A 21,664-nucleotide genomic window follows, 5' to 3' on the forward strand; every position below is an offset into this window, starting at 1 on the left:
CAAAAAAGGGTTTTGTTTGTTCCAAACTTTAATGTTTCCTTTCTTTGTCATTGTTGACTGCCATCCTATAAGCTCCCCTGATGATTTGTGTTATCCTGTTACTCTGTCCTTCAAGTCTGTTTGCTAGTATTATTAGATTGAGTGTTTTTAATTTCAGCCAAAGTGTAGTCAAATCTAAACTAATATTAATAATAAATGTTTCTTGAGCACCAAATCAGCATATTAGATGATTTCTGAAGGATCATGTGACACTGAAGACTGGAGTAATGATGCTGAAAATACAGCTTTACCCTCACAGGTATAAATTATACAATATATAAAAACTGTTATTTTAAATTGTAATAATATTACAGTTTTTACTGTATTTTTGGTCAAATAAATGCCACCTCGGCGAGCATAAGGCTTTTTGCAAGTGAAACTCTCTACATATTCTATTGCCGTTTGACATTTATTCTATATTTGCTGTCCATTTCACAGACAGACCATCAAAGGGAGCATTCCTTTTGTCTCAAAATTACATAAGGCATTTGTCCTTTGTGGGAAACTGGACCTCCCCAGATTCTGGCACATCACATGCTCTGATAAATACTTCTCATAGGGTTTGGCTCTGAGGAAATTCCATTGCCCCTGTGGGGCGGCCCACTTCCACCTGTCTCAGCAGCAGCACTGAACCCTGGGGAAAACACTCTGTAAACAATTACCAGCTCTCTTCTGTGTTTTCTGTTTGGATCATTTCTCCTGAGTCTGTGCTAATGAAGGAAACTTCCCACTCAGGAGAAAATTCTCACATACAGTCAAATTCCTGCTCTTGCTGCTCCAGCATCTCTTTTTTTTAAAGGTGTTTTACACAATTTTACTCATTTGACTTTGCAACGAAAAACTTTGCTGCATTTATTTGTTCAGTGAAAAACAGTAATAGTTTGGAAATATTACTGCAATTCAAAATATGTTTTCTATTTTAATATATTTTAAAATGCAATTTATTCCTGTAAGTTTCAGCATCGTTATTCCAGTCTTCAGTGTCACATGATCCTTCAGAAATCATTCTAATATGATGATTTGATTTGTTTTGGCAGCAATGCCATAGAAGAACCATTTTCTTGGTTCCCAAAAAGAACTTTTTGGGGAAAAGTTAAAAGAAGCATTATCTTTTTCTTAGTGCGAAGAATATGTATACCTTTTCCCACTATAAAGAAACTTTTGTGCAATGGAAATGATTCTTCATGGATTGTGGTGTACATAATTATTTTGCTGTTTATTTCACAAGAGATCATTTAAGGAATTAGTTGACAGGTTGAAGGCGTGCATGACAAAACAGACGAATAAACCATGAAGTCAAAGGGATCTAATGTTCAACTCCTTGCTGGCTGTGTAGGAGTCACCGGGCTACACCCTCAAAACACACACGGATTCCTGGGAGCAGTCACGCCACCATGTTAATTCTGAACAGTCTGTGAAGTTTGTTCTACTGTAAATGTGTGCAGAACAAATACGCTGCATTTAAATTCACTTTGTTTACTCTTACAAATGTTTGAAAGTGCTCTCTGCAGGAAGCAATACATGCATGGAATTAGTCAACCTTATTCATTTTGGTTGGGAAGGGAAAGGGAGTTTTAATGAACCTATTACTTCCTTATCAGTTACTGGAAGCTTGTTTTTCATATTGCTCATATTGTCATTTAAAGGTTAAAGGAAAGTTCAGCCAAAACTAAAAATTCTGTTATTATTTACGTTCCAAACCTGACTTACTTTGTTCTGGTGAACAAGAGAAGATCCAAAAACAACAAAATAAGACACAAAATATCTTCTTTTGTATTCCACAAAAGTCAACGTAATTTCTGAAATATTTTTACATTTAGCGAGATATGAGAAGCTCTACATTCTTAAAAATTATTCGAAATGGTCTTTTTTTTTTTTTTGTAGCAGTGGAGAATTTTGGGTTCCCCAAAGAAACCTCTCTGTGACAGTTCTTACAAGAACGTTTTTTTTTTTCTTATAGTGTGGAGAACATTTTAATAATCTAAAGAACAGTTTTCCACTATAAGGAACCTTTTATGCAATGGAAAGGTTCCATGGATGTTCTTCATTAAACTATAGATGCCAGTAAAGAAAGAGTTCACATGAAGATCAGAAGATCCTGTGTGCAGGCACAAGGAACACAGTATAAAGACTAATGAAAATTCTGCTTAAGGGCTCTGGGTTTGAGCCAGCTTTGAATCAGGTTATTCATTCGTAGTAATTTTTCTCCACTCCCTGATCACTAACTCATTCCCATATTTCAAAGTATCAGCTGTCCCACTCTCCCTTGGATCCAATGTAAAAACAAAACAAAACAAAATCTTCCAAAGCTGATTAGATGAGAAAGTTTTAATCAGGATATTCTCTAAAAGGGTGTTCTCCATGGAAAGTTCAAATCACCTAATCAGAGGACATTATTGTATTGTTTGGAATAGCCCAATAGTATTTTTTCCCCAGCTTTTCCATAAACAACATTGAATTGAACTTCCTGAAGAACAGGACATCTTCTGCGCCTCCTGTCATTAACCGTCTCTTCGGGTTTATTTGACCTCGGACCATTAACATGTGGCCAGTTTGAACACAGTTACTGTGAATTATTATTGACTATAACTTTGTCCGGCTCGACTGAAATGATGGATCATTGGTTTAATGACATCTGGAAGGTTGGAACAACAAAACAGAAAGTTCTGTTCCACATCCTGTCAAGAGTAAATCATTCATGCAGGATACAAGTCAAGCAAATCTCAAAGGCAAAACAATTCACTGTCTTCTCTTCCTGTTCTTTGCACGGGGCTTTGTTTTTAGGGATATGTTATAAAAGACTGATACTATTAATGATAACTAATAAATAAGTACATTGCTATAAACTCCCCAATGCTCTCATAGGATGAGCATTCAAAACTACATAAAAAACACAGTAAAAACAAGAAATTCAGTGATAATTAATAGATTCAAAATATAGCCACGGACGGGGGTGTTTTTTAGGAACAGACTCAGCAATTAAAATGTGTATTCTATTAATAAACGTTTTTTCAAATAGAGCTCCAGCTATACATATTGCATCTGCTCTATTATCACAAAGCTCCCTCTTGTGGTTTAAACACGGCCCTCTTCATCAGTAGAGAAGAACTACAAGTACCAGAGCGCCAGTCTGCTGTGCTGCCATAGCAACCAAACCAACGCACCTCACTCGAGTGTCCAAATTTTACATGGTGATCATTTAATAACGTTGAGTTTGTAAACTGTAAGACACATTTGGTAGAAAACGAATCGTTTAAATATAATATAGAAGCACCGAGACGAGCGAAATGTCTTTCAAAACTGGACAAGTGGAAAACATTAAGTTTCCCTGGTAAGTTGCACACTTTGCGACAGTGACAGTTACTATTACTACTGTGACTAAAATAAATAAAAATACTAAAAATTAACTTTTTAAATGAAATACTAACTTCTAACATGACAAACTGGCAATGTATTAAGATATATCAAGCAAGTGTTCTTCTTTTTTCCCTTTTTAGACAATTCAAAACTTTTCTTCTGAATATTCTAGGGGTGTCACAGTAACGTTAAATCGTAAAACAATTTGTAACAATATCGTGGATAGTGACGATCTGTATTGCGTATAGTTCACCCAAAATGAAAATTACTGTGAGAAGTTTACAAAGTTTTAGTGTCAGTACTACATTCAACTACTAGGCTATTTATAATGTTGAATATAATGTATAATAATGCAATGGGGGAATATTTGTGGGTCCTGATAATGCCAAGTGTTTTATGTTACCAGTAAAAAGTGGGCTACATTTTAAATATATGTAGTCAGTGACAAAGTGTAAGCATATTTGTTTAAAATAATTCTGTATTTTCAGCTTCAGAATCATGAATATTTTTATTCTGGTGTCGCCATTGTCCTGTGCATTGGGTTATCAGCACCAAGTCCAAGCCTATTCATTTCCACCCCCCAATGTAATACCAAATGTACCATTTTAATCAACTGTAAAAATGGAGTGGAGTATCGCAATGATATCGTATCGTGAGTTCAGTATTGAATCGTGAGATGAGGGTATCGTTACACCCCTAGAATATTCACTTTATAACTTAAAGTAAAGCACTATGTAAGCGCATTGAGGAACAGCTCTTTATTTCCAACCTGGTTCAGTCCTTTCAGGCCATTTTTCCATCGAGTTGTAATTAGTACCTAAGCTTGATGAGAAAGTATTCCGTACCCTTTTATAAATACATCCTCAAATTTCAACATAAGATTTTGTTACAGAGCTCATCTGGTACTGCATAACGGGAATGGCCACAACTCTTGTCTTTGTCTTCAGGTTTAAGGAACGGCTGAAGACTAAATATCTCAGGGATCTTAGGCAAAAGCAACAGTTATCAGGGGCATTAGATAGTCGCAAATGGCGTTTTTTGTCCCCGGGCCTGGATGATTTTAGAGATGGTTACCCGACAGTCAATAAAGAGCTCTTCACCCAGTGTAAGAGTGGACCCTCCCCTGCGGTCTTTGGGATGCCAAACCACCACGCTTGTTCAACGAAGTTCCCGCAGAAGAGACTGAGTAAAACTCAAGCGTGTTACTCAAAGCAGAATCCCCAGAGTCAAGCTCAGTGTGAGTTCATTGATGCTGTCGAGCACAAACTCAAACAACACCCACTGGCCCTGTATCCACATCTGGAGAGCGGTCTGACACCAGAGGTAATACCACTTTTAAAATGTTGTCGACATGACTGGACAACATGTAAATAGGCTACACTTCAAATCATGTTAAAGTTGCTGTTAGCTATTTTTTAATGCAACAAACATTTACCCTCATCACAAAAAAATCACAAAAAAGAGTTAAGACTGTATCAATGAGGTTTCTAGTAAGCTTCTTCTGTTTTGTTAGCAAAAAATTTGTTACGGTCTCCCATTCACCAGGATAGTTAATAACGATGATGACGACTTAGGCTACAATTTAGAGAAATATGGAAATGTGAAAAGGGTCCACTGAAGCTGTGGGAGTTTTAGGGAAACCTGTTTGAAAACAGTTTTGTGATTCCATTTGGTGCGGCTTGTGGCGCTGAAATATCTAACAACAGCTTTAAATATGAAAGATGATGAAGTAAAAAATAATACATTGAGGAATATTAATTACAATGTATACAATGCCTCCAAACACCAACTTTTTCAACAGTTATTTGATCAGGTGTTGTCAGTCCTGGATCCTGATATGTGCGTGAAGGAAGAATTGTCCATAACATCTCCAACAAAGAAAATGGAACATCTAGAAGAAAACAGAGCACAATGTGAATTCTCAACTCCGGAGACAATAAAACCATCCATCAACATCAAGTGATTTTAATTTACTCTTTTGTGCACGTTTCAGGTTTTGGTTCTGATTCCATTCCATTAGAATGGAAGCAGTCACAATGTTAGGATAAAAACAGTATTCCTATTTTAATTTTAATTCTTTCCCAGTGGGAGACATTAAAGAAGTATGTTACATATATCATAACACCATACCCTTCTTAAATTTCCCAAGGCCTCAAAAGGAGAAATGTACAGACGCCAGACCAAGACATCCCTATAAATGGCAGAGACTCAAAGGAACTCTGGGTGTCAAAGACGATCACATGGCGAGTGTTAAACTCTTGCACTCCATATCACAAGATGACAAGCAGATGATTACCAAGCTCTTCTGTGAATGGATTACTTCACTGGTAAGTAATATTTCATCATGTACACATTACGCAATAGATATTAAGCCTAAATGTTATTCCTTCTTTTAATGTTTTCTCAGGGTGGAGAGACCAGTGATCTGACAGAGTCAACCATCTTGGACCTGTTTAAGAGTGACTATGAGAAGAAACCCTCCTTGACCTTACCTATTAACAAGACCTATCCTATTGAAACTATAGCAAAACTCCAGAGCTCTGTAGAGGAACATCATAAAGGCCAGAGTGTTAAGGAGTTGACTCAGGTTGGAGACATTGTTTTTGTTCTTAAGACATAATTTTTGTGATTGGATTAATAAGTCTTTTCTATGTCTGTATAACAGGCCTATAAACCCAACAGACCCCAGGCTGCCAATGATCCTAAAGCCCTGGCAGAGATCACAGGGAGTCTGGACTTTGAGGAACAGCTGAGTGAGCAGGTGACTTTTATAGCATCTACTAGGTATAAAAAGAGCAAATAATGTGACAGCTGATGATGAGGCAAACCAGCCTGATCTCTATTTAGTTGCTGGAGTTCCATTCATATTTTCCTGTCATCTAGGATAAGGAGCTGAAGCAGATTCACGGCATTCAGGCATTCAGAGAGTTCATTATAAAAAAGGGAGTGAGAATGCCAAGGGTAATACAACAGAATAAATATTTTATGAGTTTAAATTCAAATAATATTTCATATACTTTGACAGATTAATTATTTAATAATCAAGTATTTTATTCATGTCCTTGTGTAGTTTCTCAGTGCTTTATTCTCTGAGGATGAACAGAAGAACAGGATCAGAGGCTCCACATCATCATCTACAGGGAGAGCTGTGCATTTAACTCTTTAAATATTCCCTTATGTTGTTTTATTGAACATTACTTCACACATTCATGCATTAGCTGCTAAATGCAATTCTCCCAACTACAATTTTTTTTTTAAGATTAAAAGGAACATTTTACCCCCAAGCCAGATTTCTGTAAACTGTAAATTCATGATAAAAAAAAAATAAACTAGGGCGTATTTGGCATGGCTCTCTCTTCCTCGAGTTTTCTTTATTCATTCATAAAACCTTCACTGAAAAACAAATACTGTGTTCTCAGCTTCCCGGTGGGACTCCCGGTGGGGTTTTCTAAGAAATTTCTGCTCTTATGCATTCTGCCATGCTAAACAGTTGCTAAGGTAGAATTGGTAAGTAATATTTTGTAGGCTGGTCTGGCAAAGGGTCAATTGTTATTAGGTGTGTTCGGCCTCATGCACAGACCAAAGCAGTGCATGGCGGTTAGACCGAGAGAGCAGTCATCTGGCTCAGTCAGCTTAGTTTCTCAAGAGTGGCTGTGTGAGCTCTGATGACGACACAGCTATTTCACAATAGGCTAGATTCACTGATAACAGCAATGACGTGCGCTTCGTGTTTATTCTGACACCTTCAGTTCCACTAATGCTAACAAATCTTGTTTTTATAACCGTAAAAAAAAAGTAATCTTAATGTTATTTTGTGTCATGTTAATTAAAATGAAAGTGATTTAAATATTACAGACCTCACTTTATTTGGTATTTTAATAATATAGGCTTATCTTGATTTTTTTTTTTTTACATACAGGTGCTGTATTAAAGGTTTAGTTCACCCAAAAATTAATTCTGTCATTAATTATTCTACCCTCATGTCGTTCCAAACGATAATGCTTTCGTTCATCTTCAAACAAAAATGAAGATCTTTTTGATGAAATCTGAGACCTTTCTGTCCCTTCATTGATAGCTACGCAACTGACACTTTGACGTTTCAAAAAGTTCATAAAGTGATAGTAAAACGAATCCATATGAATTGAGTGGTTTAGTCCAAGTTTTCTGAAAAGACACGATCACTTTATATGATGAACATTTAATTTAGGCTTTTTTTTCACATATAAACTTTCATCAACTCACACATCAGTTGTGGTAAACGGAAGCTCAAGCATGTTCGCTTGGCGTGCAAGAACCAATGAGGTTCATTCTCTTGTTACACAGAACGTTTGAGCTTCTGCAAGCACCAATCATGTTCATTCTCGTGGTCAAAGCAGGTTCGGTTGAGCTTCTGTTATGTTCGCTAATCAATGTTTGTATGTGAATAAAAGCCTAAATTTTATATGACTATCATATAAAGCGATCGAGTCTCTTCAGAAAACTTGGACTAAACCTCTCAATTCATATGGATTAGTTTTACGCTCACTTTATTAACTTTTTGAAGCGCCAAAGTGTCAGTTGCGTTGCTGTCAATGGAGGGACAGAATCAGAAAGCTCTCAGATTTCATCAAAAAGATCTTCATTTGTGTTCCAAAGATGAATGAAAGTCTTATGGGTTTGGAATGACATTAGGGTGAGTAATTAATGACAGAATTTTCATTTTTGAGAGAACTATCCCTTTAAGCAGCACATAACCTACCAAATGAAAAGTGTTTCCGTTTGCTACATTTAAAATTCAAACATTTATCTGACAAATATCTAATCCACTTTATTTGCGATAAAGCAAACACAGTGTAAGCATCACTTTGGGAAGCTGAAAGTATCTGACTTGATAGTTGAGTTTTCAACTTCTCCCCCAACTTTAAGCGGCAAATCTCACTGATCAGTAAGGCCAGCCACAGTCAAAGTTAAGCACACCTCTTGAGACTATAAAACAAAAAACAAAAATAGTGTCATTCTGACCATCACCCTTCAGTTGAAGATCCTTCAGTAAGTTCTACGGTCTGTTCAGATCTTTTTCCGCGATTCCTGTCCTTTGAGCTCATCTTGATTGTTGGCAGCTGATAAAAGACCAATAAACTTCCAGTTTAATAACCAAATAAATCACTCACTGTGATTTACAACATACTGTAAAATAATTAAATCATTGCCACTGTTAAATAAATCCTGCGTCGGGTAACACTTATCTGTTTAGTTTTCATAAAACGGCTCTAATTGTGTTTGACGTGTAGCTTACATATCTGATTAGCGTTGGAAGGGGGCCAATAGTTTCTGTCAGCGGGAAGATCAGAAGTGAGGAGAAGGTGCACAGGAGACCTGCATCCTGCCGCACGAGCAGAGCGGGAATAGCACATCTGGCCCGCTCTTGAGCGTACTGCATTATCTGTCAAACAAGAGACATTTGATTATATCTATGTATTTTTCTAAATGAGCAAAGATCATTAATCAGTTTTTCCATCATTGATCAAAGTAGTGGCACAAAGACTCACTGTCAGCTAATAAAGGGCTGTTGCAATCCTGCTTATAAGGTTCAGCACTTCTGAGCTCACTGCAAAGCACACATGCAACACAAGCAGCACATGCATTAAATGTGTCTCAGAGAGAGTGGAGAACAAGCATAAATCACTGCAGAGAAGCACTTAAATGTTACAAAACATCTTAACTGAGGAAAAGGCACTTTACTGGGCATCAAGCATCTGTGCATGTGTGGTTAGAAGGCATGAAACTTCTTGTAGCTAACATGTGTGTGTACTTTCCTCATACCCGTAACTGGTTATTCTCCCAAATGGCCCTGTGGTACATCCAGCATCTTTAGTTTCTGTTGGTCTGCAATGAAAATGATAAATAAGACTTGAGTGATTCACAAAACTCTACTTGTCTGCAATTTCCTCAACTCCTCCATTCCCTGATGCCGTGGTCTTCCCTTAGGTGTTTTCCTCTATAATGGCCTTTTATGAATGAGACTCACTGTCTAGATGTGTGGTCTTCTTCGGGTATCCTCCTGAAGCTCGTACTAGTGTGTGGTCCTTGCTCTTCAACAATCCCGCCATGCAGAGCTCTTACAGCTCTCTTCAGCTCAACAATGGGGTCACACACTCTCACCTGGAAAGATTCCAAAGGCAAATCTGTTCCAGCACATCCTGTCAGTTCAGATATTTGAGTGTGTGTGTAGTTAGCAAGGCTCTTTCATACCTCCATTAGGCCATTAACGTTCTGCTGAGCGAGGGGAAGATGGGTACGACTGCTGACTGGAGATCTGGGGACGTTACGCCAGTTCTGGCTTTGCAATTCCTGACCAAAAACATACACATAGAAATAGCATAACAGTAAGAATAGTAACGTTTGACCAGAAGATGAAATCAAATAATTACTACTACACTAAATTTGTCTATGTTTTACCTTTAAATCTAAAGCATGATGCAGTTTCAGCCTCATAAGCTCCTGTTCCTGCTTCTGAATAAAGTCTTGACATTCAGCCAAACTGTTAGACATCTGTAGAATATACATTATGTTTCAATTGTTTACAATGTCAGTCATCTGCTGTATTATCTGACAGTCATACTGTTGTATTTGGAATAAGCCTGTTTAACAAGAAGACTGTCAGACACCTTGAATAAAGCTGTTTCAAGTCTCTCTGCTTTGCCTTTGAGTTCTCGCTCTTGTGAGCACAGAGTCTCCACTTCTGACTCCAGTCTTCTCCTGCTCTCCCTCTCTGACACTAGCTCTTGAGTCTGTCTCTTAACCAGCAATGCCTGACGATGCTTCTCCTATGACACACAAACACTCGTTAATATGTACATATGCACAAAAGGAAAAAATACATGAACAGAAAAAAGTTGCTCTTTGGACTATGCAAAAATACTTTGTAAAAGAGATTATCTAGGTTAATATTTGTTCTTGCATTCAAGAAAAGTGCTGCAATAGTCATCTACTAAACCCCAAAAGGATTTTTGCAAGGTTTATGGCTGGAAAACATATCAGTCTTACATTGTAGTTATACAATTTTTTTTAAAACTTCCTCACGTAATAACCTAGAATACCGTCTAACACTTGATGGCTGCTCTGTTAAGTCTTCCTCGTCGGTTAGGAACCTGGGTGTGCTCTTTGATACCAATCTTTCATTTGAAAGTCATGTGTCTAGTATCTGTAAAACTGCATTTTTCCATCTTAAAAATATATCTAAATTACGGCGTATGCTCTCAGAGACAAATGCGGAACAGTTAGTTCATGCGTTCATGACCTCAAGGCTAGATTATTGTAATGCTCTACTGGGTGGTTGCCCTGCACGCTTAATAAACAAACTACAGCTGGTTCAAAACGCAGCAGCTCGAGTTCTTACCAGAACCAGGAAGTATGACCATATTAGCCCGGTTCTGTCAAAACTGCACTGGCTCCCTATTAAACATCGCATCAATTTTAAAATATTGCTGATCACTTACAAAGCACTAAGTGGTTTAGCTCCGCAGTACTTGAGCGAGCTCTTAACGCATTATAGTCCTTCATGTCTATTGCGATCTCAAAATTCCGGCCAGTTGATAATACCTAGAATATCAAAATCGACTGCTGGCGGTAGATCCTTCTCCTATTTAGCACCAAAACTTTGGAACAGTCTTCCTAACATTGTCCGGGAAGCAGACACACTCTGTCAGTTCAAAGCTAGACTAAAGACACATCTCTTTGGCCTAGCATTCACATAATACATTATAGACTTCTATAATTCAGTGTTAGGCTATAGATTAGGTCAGCTGGAACCGGGAACACTTCCCATAAATCCTGATGTACTCGTTACATCATAAGAAGAATGGCATCTACGCTAATTTTAGTGTCTTTTGTTTATCCCAAGGTTTTCCCGCAGCCTGCCGGATCCAGGCTGTATCCAGATCTGATGAAGGACCTTCGCCTGGACCCGATGACAACGCAGTGCTGAAGTGCCAACTAGTCTCTCCCTATGGAGGATCCCTTTACCACCCGCGTATCTACCCCGAATTGATCAAATAAAATAAAATTCTGTATCAAAATTTATAAGGAAACACCAGTACTTTGTTTAGGCTTGGTTTGTAGGGAATTCCAAACCGGTGCACATTCAAACGCACATAACTATTGAACCAATTCTTAATGCGCATCTGAACACCACCAGCGTTTATCACAGGTTCGCGTTTAAAGTCTGTGTAGAGAGAATGGTGTCGTCTTAGCGGCCCCTAATTTAATAACAAATGATCGTTGCGACGGAAGCGAATCAATCAAAACTAACTTTAGCTGGAAGTGGAAAATAACTTTATTAAAGAACCGCTATAAAGCCAAAACAATCTCTGTTACCTTAAATTATACGTTTATCTCTATAAAGCTGCTTTGAAACAATCTACATTGTTAAAAGCGCTATATAAATGAAGATGACTTGACAATTTTTACATATTTCACAATACTGTGCAATCTGCGATTCTAAGTAGCGTAACTAGTAACTAGTAACTAACTCCCAATGAGGAGTGAAACAATTTCCCAAATGCAACAAAGAACATTCTAATATTTCCAACTTAGTTTCAGCCGTATAATCCTGCAATTCAACATACAACTGAAGTCATAATTTTACAAACAACTTGCAGAATCTGAAAGTGTTAATAGTAAAAAAAAGAGGAAATAAAACAAGTTACATCCCGTTTAAAAAGATTATATCCCCAGCTCTTAATTCATCATGATTCCTTGAGCACCATTGAGTGTTTGCAGCTTTTGTAATATTTGAGTATGAGTTCCTCAATTGTCCTCAGTGTGAAAAGACGGATTTCAAAATCACAGTCACAGCTGGAAATGGTTCAAAGATGCAGAAGATGTTGGAAAACCAGGGCCTTGAGGATTTGTGCATTTACAGTTTAACTCAATTCAGTGTCTTAGGGACTATATGTAAACATCTGTTATGTGATACAGCTTATGTAGGTCTGTATGTAGTACTGAAAAAATAATTTTTACTTAAGTATTAACATTTTGCTGACTCTGCAAAGTGTATGTAAACTTATGACTACACCTGTAGAACAAATACACAAAAAGCGATTATCCTGGAAACGGTCTCTCTGAGATGATTCCATTTAATTTCAAACAAGCATACCAGAGCAAGTCACTCCGACATTCAAGCCATATTTCCCACTGTCTGTCTGATAATCCTCTCCTATAAATATTTCATGCATATTAGTGGTGGGAAAGGGGTATCCCTGACAGTGCTTTGTGAAAACAGAAAAGTGCTCGACAGTCAATAAAAATAAAGTACCATTTTTAGAATGCAGACACCATGAGGTTGAAAGCCCCAGTTAATTTACAGTGTTTTGACACATCTGAGGCCATACCTTTCCTCCAAGTGTTGTTAATTATTTGGAAAATACATAAATATACACTTTTTTTTTGGTCTGAAAATGATCATATCATGAATTATGATAACATTAATACCTATATACTTGGATCATAGGTCTTAAACCCTGCTCCTGGAGGCCCACTGTCCCGCAAAGTTTCTCACCAACCCTAATAAAACAGACACCTGAATCAGCTAAAGCTCTTGAAAATCACAAGCTGAAGCAGGGCAGTGGGACTTCAGAAGCAGGGCTGAAAACCTCTAACTTAGATATACCTGGACACGGACACCTTCTATTTTAACATTACATATACACACTAATTAGTAACAGGGAGTTACTGTGAGAAACAGAAAGTTCTTGTTAGTGATGCATTTCACCATCTTGAGCTTCTCGATGGTCTCTTCCAGCAGCTGAATTCGGCTTTGCAGAAAATCAATCTGCTCTCTTTTAGCAGTGATCTGTTTCTGCATCCCGAGAGCAACCCTGAGACCTGAAATACATATAAAACACATTCCAATCAGTTCAACCACAGTAAATACCAAGAATGATAATTCACTGTCCTGTCTGAGGAATATTATGTACGATGCATTAGGTATCGCCCTATTTGAGAATTGTTTCTCAGGTTATGTCAGCTGTATCACGTTCACAAGAGAATAACTTGGACTATATTGTTAATGTATTGTCTGCATTTCAAAAGACACTTTGTCCAGTGAACCAATGAACAGAAACTTACGTCATATGAGACCATTTTCCCATTCTGTCTCTCTCACAATTGAATGGGACAAAATGAAACAATGGAGGGTTACAGAGGTCAGACCTAAGAAATCATAGCTACATTATGTAACAGCCCCCACAACCACTGCGCACAGCGAGAACAAAAATGTTCTTTAACAATGTCTCAATACACGGACGCCAAACAGCTGAAAACATTGTAAAAATGTTAAAATGCATACTTTGTGCGGATTAAGTGATGGAAAAGGACATAGTGGAATAACAGCAGGAGTGCACGGAGTAGATCTATAATCTCAGTATGCCGTCTTCCTGCCATTATCCAAAATGCAAAACAACAAAACCATGGCCACACACTGGCTCTCTGTAAAGAATGTAAATGAATCCAGTAACGCAGGGTTTGGTCTTCCGCCTTTTATTTTATATACACTTGACCTCGGTCTGGTTTTTCCTGAGGTAACACTGTGAAAACATCCTCACTTTAAATATCAGCAGTGCTATGAATTGGTACGGATGCCTATATTTGTATTTGAGTGTATTAGGATTTTTTTTCTCAAAGCTTTGATCTGTGTAAAACTCAGGGGCCAGTCCTGAGAGGTTACTGAGGGCGAATTGTGGATCATTGTTCATTTTAAATGTCTTTTTTTTTCTTCCTATCTGTAGCCTTAAAAATTATTTATTAAAACAAACAAACAAAAAGTATGTTGTGTGTGTATGTACCATGACCATCAGCTCCCTCCAAGGTTCTCAACCAACTGTTGGCCTGGGTCAGTTCTGCCCGCACAGTCTTCAGCTGAGTCCTGAGGTTAAGGCTCTGTTGCTCCAGCTCACTGCTCTTCTTGGCAAATAGCTCTATAAAAGCTTCCTGCCCCTCTGTAAGAAATTACATCATACAGAGGTCAATATCTCTTAAAATATCAGATAATTTGAGCTTTTTAAATAAGGCAAGGTTCAGGTTTTAAAACATACTCCCCAAAAACCTTTATGACCAAATTACCTCTGTAAATATATTTCAAAACCTGGAAATAATAATTGAGAGGTGTACACTTCATGTATTCAAGGTGTAGTTATGTTCTTAATTTAGATTTGATTGTTACACAACATGACAATTACAGAGTTATTAAATTTAGACTTTTCTTAAAATCATTTAACTTTTCTTTTTCGTGAATAATATGAATCCTACTATATGTCATTGACCCAGATGTCACTTAGTTTGAATTTTTGCTTCTGCCAAACCAATGCATGCAATAACAATACAATACAATAAAAGCAAGAATTAAGCATTCAAATAGTTTATAGGGGACAATGTACATTGAACAGTGTTTATAGTCGGTCTGCAGTTTGTGATAGCATTCAGAGCATCAGTGTCTGTACCTTTCAGCTGGGTAAGCTGCATACGCTGCACTTCCAGCTCGTCGGTCATCTGCAGTTTCTCGAAAGTAAGCTGATCAACACTGCAGGTCTTTTCTGAGAGCGCAGCCTGCTGACAGGCCTTCTCTCCCGCCATTGTGCTGAGTCTGAGCTCTGCCTGTCTCAATGCAGCCTGTTAAAAACAACCGCTATGTGAATGTCAAGCAAGGGCTAATTATGAGAAGTATAATAGCTAAGGCATCCTAAATTGTGTATTAGTTTGAATTCTACTACTAAAAAGATTCTACCTCAAATTTCCCCACCTTCAGTTGTTGGTTCTCTCCTCTGAGCTGCTCGATCTGGTTAGTTAAATATCGCTGCATGTCCACAGTGCAGCTGTGCTCTGAGATAAACTGCATGGCACTTTCCAGTCCTGCACTCATCATCCGGTCATCTGCCTCTGTCCTCATGACCTTCAGCAGACCCTGAACCTCTTCCAGCGGGACATTGACCTGCTGCGGATACCACTGCTTCAACAACACCGGCAGATGCCTTCTCTCCAACTGAATCACGTATAACAACACTGAGACATAAGCACTGGAAAAGCCTCAAAACTGCCTGCATTCTCTGAAGAACATATGTTTCTCGACCGGTGGGTCGCAGCAGGCCTGTTTTGAAAGGCTTTCAGACATCAGGAAAAAGACTAAGTTTTAAAAGGGAGGAGAAACACTTCCCACATCTTTTGTCAAAGGCTGTGCGTCCTATCAGACTCTATGGTATTTCTGTGCAAATTCATGTTTATGTTAATTTTGCGGTAAAATTAACAAATTTGTTTTATTTTAAGGAGCTTTTTGTCAACTTTGGTACTGTGTTTGGTTGGCACAGTGCTGTAAACAATATGAGTATAGATGATGTCGCCTTGTGTCAGCAGTCATTTGTCAAGGTTGTTGCTTAAAAATGTAGACAAAGAAGATGTAGAGTAAATGGAACTGAGCCCTCTTTGCATCATTTTGAACTCAATGCATGTGGTACATCCTTTAATATGAGATGCAATTGCAGTTATTCCTGTTGGAGTCTGAGGCTGGTACAGGCTGTGCTGAACTGCAGTCGATCTGCCTCTCTCTTGGCTTGCTAAAGCTGCTTTCTAATCAATTCTGTCTCACTGCGCAGACCTGGCAGCTCGACAAGACTCATGCTGTTCTGCCTCTGCCAACAACTCAGAAGTGTCATAAACAGTTTGAAAAAGCTAGTTTAAATGATCTTAAATGTCCAGCAAGTACTTTTTCTGTTGAAAACAAACCGAGAGAGAGAAAAAATAATAATGCCATTGTATTCTAAAATATGATTTTTTGAAAGAAGTCTCTTATGCTCACTAAGGCTGCATTTATTTTATGATAACTACAGTAATATTCTGAAATTTATAACAACTGTTTTGGATTTTTTGTTAAATATATTTTAAATTGTCATTTATTCCTGTGATGGCAAAGCTGAATTTTCAGCATCATTGCTCCAGTCTTCAGTGTCACACAATTAGTCCAGTCATTTTAAGCCAAAATGGGGCTCAACCTTGAACAAATTGCAACAGAAGCAAACTCAACTGATTTTGTATCCTCAATATGTCCTGAGTAAGGAAAAAAAAAAGTCCCGAAGAATCCCATTAGGGGAAAGTTTCGAAAAAGAAATAAAGTAAAATAAAGTAAAATACTTAATGTTAAGGTCTGAATGGAACCCATTTAGGCTACCCATGAGCATTAATACATAGAGGCAGGAAGAAGTACTTTAAACCAGCCTTTATTAATTATTATTGCAGAGATGGGGTTTGGGGCTGGGTCTGTGGGACTGTTTCTGGGGGACGAGTCTGAGGGAAGAACAGGAGACAATGGTAAGGAGAATGCAGAAGACAAAAGGTAAGTAAAATAAAAAGTAAATCCCCAGAAACAGTCCCACAGACCCAGCCCCAAACCCCATCTCTGCAATAATAATTAATAAAGGCTGGTTTAAAGTACTTCGTCCTGCCTCTATGTATTAATGCTCATGGGTAGCCTAAATGGGTTCCATTCAGACCTTAACATTAAGTATTTTACTGTTATGTGTTAACAAGATTCAACAAGACATTTTCACCTGGCTATAGCCAATGTTTAGATCTGTTGTGGTATTTATGCAAATTAGCACATACATAATTAGATTATGCACCGTTTGTCCATGTTAACAAACCATTTAAAAAAAACTTGTAATACAATCTTTGTTTGTCTTGATGTAAGTAATCAACTCAGTAATTTTCATGGTGATATCTAAAGGTTAATATTTTTACCCTATTCACGTAAGAAAAAGAATGAATAGGCGTATGAATAGGATATATTTGGGTCTTTTTTGAAACTTTCCCCTCATGGGATTCTTCGGGACTTTTTTTTCCTTACTCAGGACATATTGAGGATACAATATCAGGCTGAGTTTGCTTCTGTTGCAATTTGTTCAACCTTTTTTTCAGAAAATGACTGGACTAGATCCTTCAGAAATCCTTCTAATATGCTGATTTGCTGCTATTATTTGTGGAAACCATGGTACTTTTTTTCAGGATTTTTTTTCCCCATAAATAGAAATTGAAACCTTTTGTAATATTATAATTGTCTTTACTGTCACTTTTGATAAATTAAATGCATACTTGCTGATAAGTTTAATTTACCCCAAACATTTGAACAGTAATGTACACTTTTCAACAGGCGATTTCTACAAAGGCAGTTTTCAATGAAAACTTTTGCTTTGGTGTGACTAAATACCTCTGATCAAGACCACTGAATTGCACCTTTAGCTGCTGATGACACATTTCATAAAGCTGAAAGTGTCTCATTTTTGGCCCTATAGTGTTGCAAAAATAAACACTGGCTGCTTCAGAAATCACACACTTCCCTGTATAAAGTTTGAAAAACAGTAGGCCTATGTGATAAAAGTAGCATGTCCGAATACACAGTGCTCATAAGAGAGTAGGCAAAAAGTACCCGGATTACCTACTTCTTCTAAAGTGTGCTTACGATGGACACTTCACTATCCCATGAGGCCATGGGAGAGGATTTGTGAACGGCAGTGACATGACGCAACTGGTAGGTCACGTGATAAGGGCAACATAGGGAATGTAGTACATCCAGATTATATTCATACTATATAGAACATACCTTTTTAGTGGTCGGAAGTAGTTACTTATTCAAAATAAGTACCTACTCAAGAGAGTATGCGATTTCAGAAGCAGCCAATGTTTCCAAACAAGTTTCTTGAACACTCCCCAGCTGCCATTGGTCAGGCAAACAGATAGCCCCACCCAAAATCTCACGCCATTGGTTAAACCAATGTTGTGGCATTTGGGCTAGCCAGGACGCTCAAACAAACAGATTAATGATTTGATAGTGCCACAAATACACAGCATTTACAAACTTCAGGTCAGTATGTATCTGACAGTTGTTATTAAAAAAGTGCAAACAAAAAACAAACATCTTGAGCTGCCTACACTACTGTGTTTATTACTAAAAGTTGGCCGAGTTGTGTATGTAATTGGGCTGAGAGGTCTCTCACGGCCTTCCCGGCCTGGGACTGGGATTGAGCCAACTGCTCCTCCACTGAACTGACCAGCAGCCAACTCGATTACGTTCCAACAAACCCTTCTCTCATTGTAGACTACAGCCAAATCCAGCATATGAAGGCTATCAAGCATAGTCAGGATGCATCAGTCAGACAGTGCTAATGTGAAAACATCCCACATCCCAGTGTTCTGCAGTTTTGGTGTAAACACCAAAAGGGCTTGGAACACTCGTCTCATTACCTTAGTTTCATACATCCGTTGTTTCTCTGACTCCAGCTCACTTTTCTTGCTCTGGTGTAAACAGGCTTGACTTGCAGCTTATTCTAACTTTTCTAGCACAGAACAAAACCATTTTAATCAAAAAGTGACAGGAGGAAAAGCAGCTGGAAGGATATGTGTATGAGGAGATTGAGAACTTGCTGTAATAACTCCACCAGAAGCTGCACTCTGTAAACACCAAAGTTTCTCAGTCAATATCGCCACCCTCTGGTCAGGACTGGTAATGCGTTGCTCTTGTCTGTAACATAACAACATGTATTGATGGATCACATACAGCATTACCAGATGAACCTTACACTGAATTGAACATAGAGAGTCAAACGCACAGGGCCTTAAAGAATTAAAAAATAATATGTTTAAACAATAACAATATGAATGAATACAGAGTAAAAATTAAATACACATTCAACAAAGCCAATTCACACTTTTGGTTACGATTTTAGTTAACAATCTAACTCAGTTACACACCTGAAGTAATGCTGCCTTCACGTGCCATCGGAATGATCGTAAATATACCAGTTTCCAAGTTAAAAAATTGGTCAGGAACGCTCTCTCAAGTCGCAATTTGAATGCGATAAGCTCGTAATCACGACTTCAGAAGTGGGAACTGGGAAGTAAGACATTTCCGATAGCACGTGAAAGCGGCATTATAAGTGTACGACATTATCACTATCATCATTCACTGCAGCACTTTTTTGAAGCATTTACATTATGTCCATCCCGTCTAAGTGTGCAGTATATAACAGCCTACCGAATAACAATTTCTGTAGTTTTGTTGTGTTTTATCACAACCATGTTAAAACAAGTTTTATGACCACATGTTTGTTATAAAGTAGAATAAACGCATGTTAGCTAAATATACAAACAAAAAACCCCGTGGCGTTGTAACTTTATTCTCTGCGCTTATTATTTTAGCTGACCGTCAGTCAGTCAGTTATTTACATAAAAAGAAAGCAGCAACGTTACATACTACTCACATAACGTTGTACGGCCATATTAACCTGGTCAAACTCACTCACTATGGAAGAAGTTTGTTCTGGAGAAATGACACGCCGAAACGCTTCCGGTGGTGGACAGGTGCTGTTTATCAGCTTTATTTCTGATAGCTAGTAAACACCCTGTATAACTGCGATATTCTCTTTCTCAACAAATAAATTGGGAGTAAAACAAGTTCAAGGTAAAATTATTTTCTTTTTACTTTGTTTGCACGTGCACCGAGATTTAACGAAAGCTACCTAACTTGCTAGCTAGTTTTCAAACGGGCGCAATGAAGCCATCGTCGTCACCATAGCAACTACAGAGCTTGTAACAAGTTAACCAATTAGCTCGTAAAACGTCACTCCGTATGGGCTTTCCATACACACAGGCCATTGCGTGACTGCAACATGTCGCTGATCATACACGAAACACCCCAGTGTTCAGCATCAGAAAACTTCATGCATTTCACAATAATCAACACGATGTAAAAATGTCAGAAAGCTGCCTTGCCATGGACTGTATAAAAAGTAGTAGAATAGCCTAATAAACATCACATGTAGGATAATTTAAAAAAATGCAAATGTTGTTAACATATTTCTTTTTAAATATAAAAAGAAATCCACTTAGGTATAATTTACGATGAAAATAGCATATTATCTTTAAGGCAAATATTATGTATAATGTTATGTTAAAAATATATAGGCTACCAAATATGACATAGTTTAATATCTCAAATGGATTGGTTTTAATAGTTGATTTTAAATGTGCAATAGAAATGTGATTTTGGATAGTGATAGAAATAAATAATTTTTATTTCTCTGTAAAAAAAAGGGAGGGGGGGGGGGGATTCTGAATGTAATTTCTTTATTTTCCCATGAATATGTGTTTGACACAATTGTTATCTACAACCAAAGATTTCTCATTTTGCAGTTTGTTTTATAGGTTATATATTGTATTTGCATTGCTAATTATGTCGTTTTTTTTTTTTTCAAATAAAAAATGTGCCAGTGTTCAAGAGTCTTTCTACGAAACGGGTGCCATTTCCACTTTGCAATTTTCCAAATTTTCATTAAGAACAAACTTATTTTTGAAAAACTTACACCTTTAAAGTTAATCCTCCAAAAAATAATATTTTCCCACCTCAGGCACAAAATCCTTAATAATATTATCCTTTTTATTCAGGCATGGGAATCCTTCTTGTACCACCCCGTCACGGACAATATGTATGCCATTAGAGTAGTAAAACAAGAAATATATTTTTAAAATCTAATGTTTTCCTAATAGTAAATTGTCCCTTTTTTGTAAACCATCAATCGAAAGTCTGTAATTTAATCCATTATTTTTTTTCTTAGTTTTTAATCTTGAAATATGAATTCGACATTTCAATGGCCTCATTGTTTGTACTGAAAAAACAAATTCACTTAGAAAATACAAATAAAGTTACATTTATTTGATTAGTGCACACAACAAGAACATCATTAAACATTAATTTATGCAAAATTGTATTTTCCTTCCCTAAAATTTTAACAAAAATGACCCCGTGACGGGGTGGTAACTGGTGTCACGGAGTGGTTCACTGTGACTCTAAGGATAACCAGCTGGAGTGCCCTCGAGAGCCACCAGAGGGCGCTCCACAATAGACTAGGATCACTTCCTCATAAACTACATTTCCCATAACTCACTGCCCGGACTCATCATCACTCATCACTGATCACATTCACCTGTAGGCTACCTCATTCACTGATTGCATTCACCTGTGTCTCATCATCCTGTTAGTCTCAGTCTATTTATACCATGTTCATTCATTCACTCACCGCGAAGTCTTGTTTATAAACAATGAACCCTGACTGAATGAATGAACCCTTACCACCATGTCACAATAAAACATGTTACGGGGTGGTACATTTTATCCCAAAATGGCCACAGATCTTCCATGTGGTCAAGTTCCTCACTTATAGCATACATGCATTCAATCTGAAATACAATT

The 21,664-nt window shown here is 37.6% G+C and overlaps 2 protein-coding genes across 8 annotated transcripts; one reads left to right on the forward strand and one right to left on the reverse strand.

The window, feature by feature from the left end:
• Positions 1 to 249: 249 nt before the first annotated feature.
• Positions 250 to 6,635, forward strand: fam47e (family with sequence similarity 47 member E). 2 transcript variants are annotated; one of them, XM_079871012.1, is made up of 8 exons: positions 250 to 298; positions 4,344 to 4,719; positions 5,198 to 5,355; positions 5,546 to 5,723; positions 5,804 to 5,983; positions 6,062 to 6,157; positions 6,280 to 6,357; positions 6,467 to 6,635. In XM_079871012.1, the coding sequence occupies exons 1-8, from the start codon at positions 267 to 269 to the stop codon at positions 6,560 to 6,562; spliced, it is 1,194 nt and encodes a 397-aa protein (XP_079727138.1). In that variant the 5' UTR covers positions 250 to 266; the 3' UTR covers positions 6,563 to 6,635. The 2 variants fall into 2 exon arrangements, with proteins under 2 accessions (XP_079727138.1, XP_079727137.1); XM_079871011.1 differs by lacking the exon at positions 250 to 298 and adding an exon at positions 3,278 to 3,370.
• LOC307158439 (coiled-coil domain-containing protein 158-like) lies at positions 4,140 to 19,755 on the reverse strand. 6 transcript variants are annotated; one of them, XM_079871009.1, is made up of 15 exons: positions 19,677 to 19,755; positions 18,841 to 18,937; positions 15,173 to 15,412; positions 14,874 to 15,042; positions 14,220 to 14,372; positions 13,148 to 13,260; positions 10,044 to 10,202; positions 9,835 to 9,927; positions 9,628 to 9,726; positions 9,404 to 9,537; positions 9,199 to 9,261; positions 8,925 to 8,983; positions 8,672 to 8,818; positions 8,404 to 8,495; positions 4,140 to 5,287 (listed from the first exon to the last, which is right to left on the reverse strand). In XM_079871009.1, exons 3-14 carry the CDS (start codon positions 15,317 to 15,319, stop codon positions 8,443 to 8,445), a joined length of 1,389 nt encoding a protein of 462 aa, XP_079727135.1. In that variant the 5' UTR covers positions 15,320 to 15,412; positions 18,841 to 18,937; positions 19,677 to 19,755; the 3' UTR covers positions 4,140 to 5,287; positions 8,404 to 8,442. The 6 variants fall into 6 exon arrangements, 4 of the variants coding, with proteins under 4 accessions (XP_079727135.1, XP_079727134.1, XP_079727133.1 ...); XM_079871008.1 differs by lacking the exons at positions 18,841 to 18,937; positions 19,677 to 19,755 and adding an exon at positions 18,661 to 18,775 and having other exon boundaries at positions 15,173 to 15,361; XM_079871007.1 differs by lacking the exons at positions 18,841 to 18,937; positions 19,677 to 19,755 and adding an exon at positions 18,661 to 18,775 and having other exon boundaries at positions 8,398 to 8,495; positions 15,173 to 15,364.
• Positions 19,756 to 21,664: the final 1,909 nt, after the last annotated feature.

This window comes from Squalius cephalus (genome assembly GCF_949319135.1).
Source record: "Squalius cephalus genome assembly, chromosome: 5".
In the NCBI taxonomy this organism is placed as follows: domain Eukaryota; kingdom Metazoa; phylum Chordata; class Actinopteri; order Cypriniformes; family Leuciscidae; genus Squalius; species Squalius cephalus.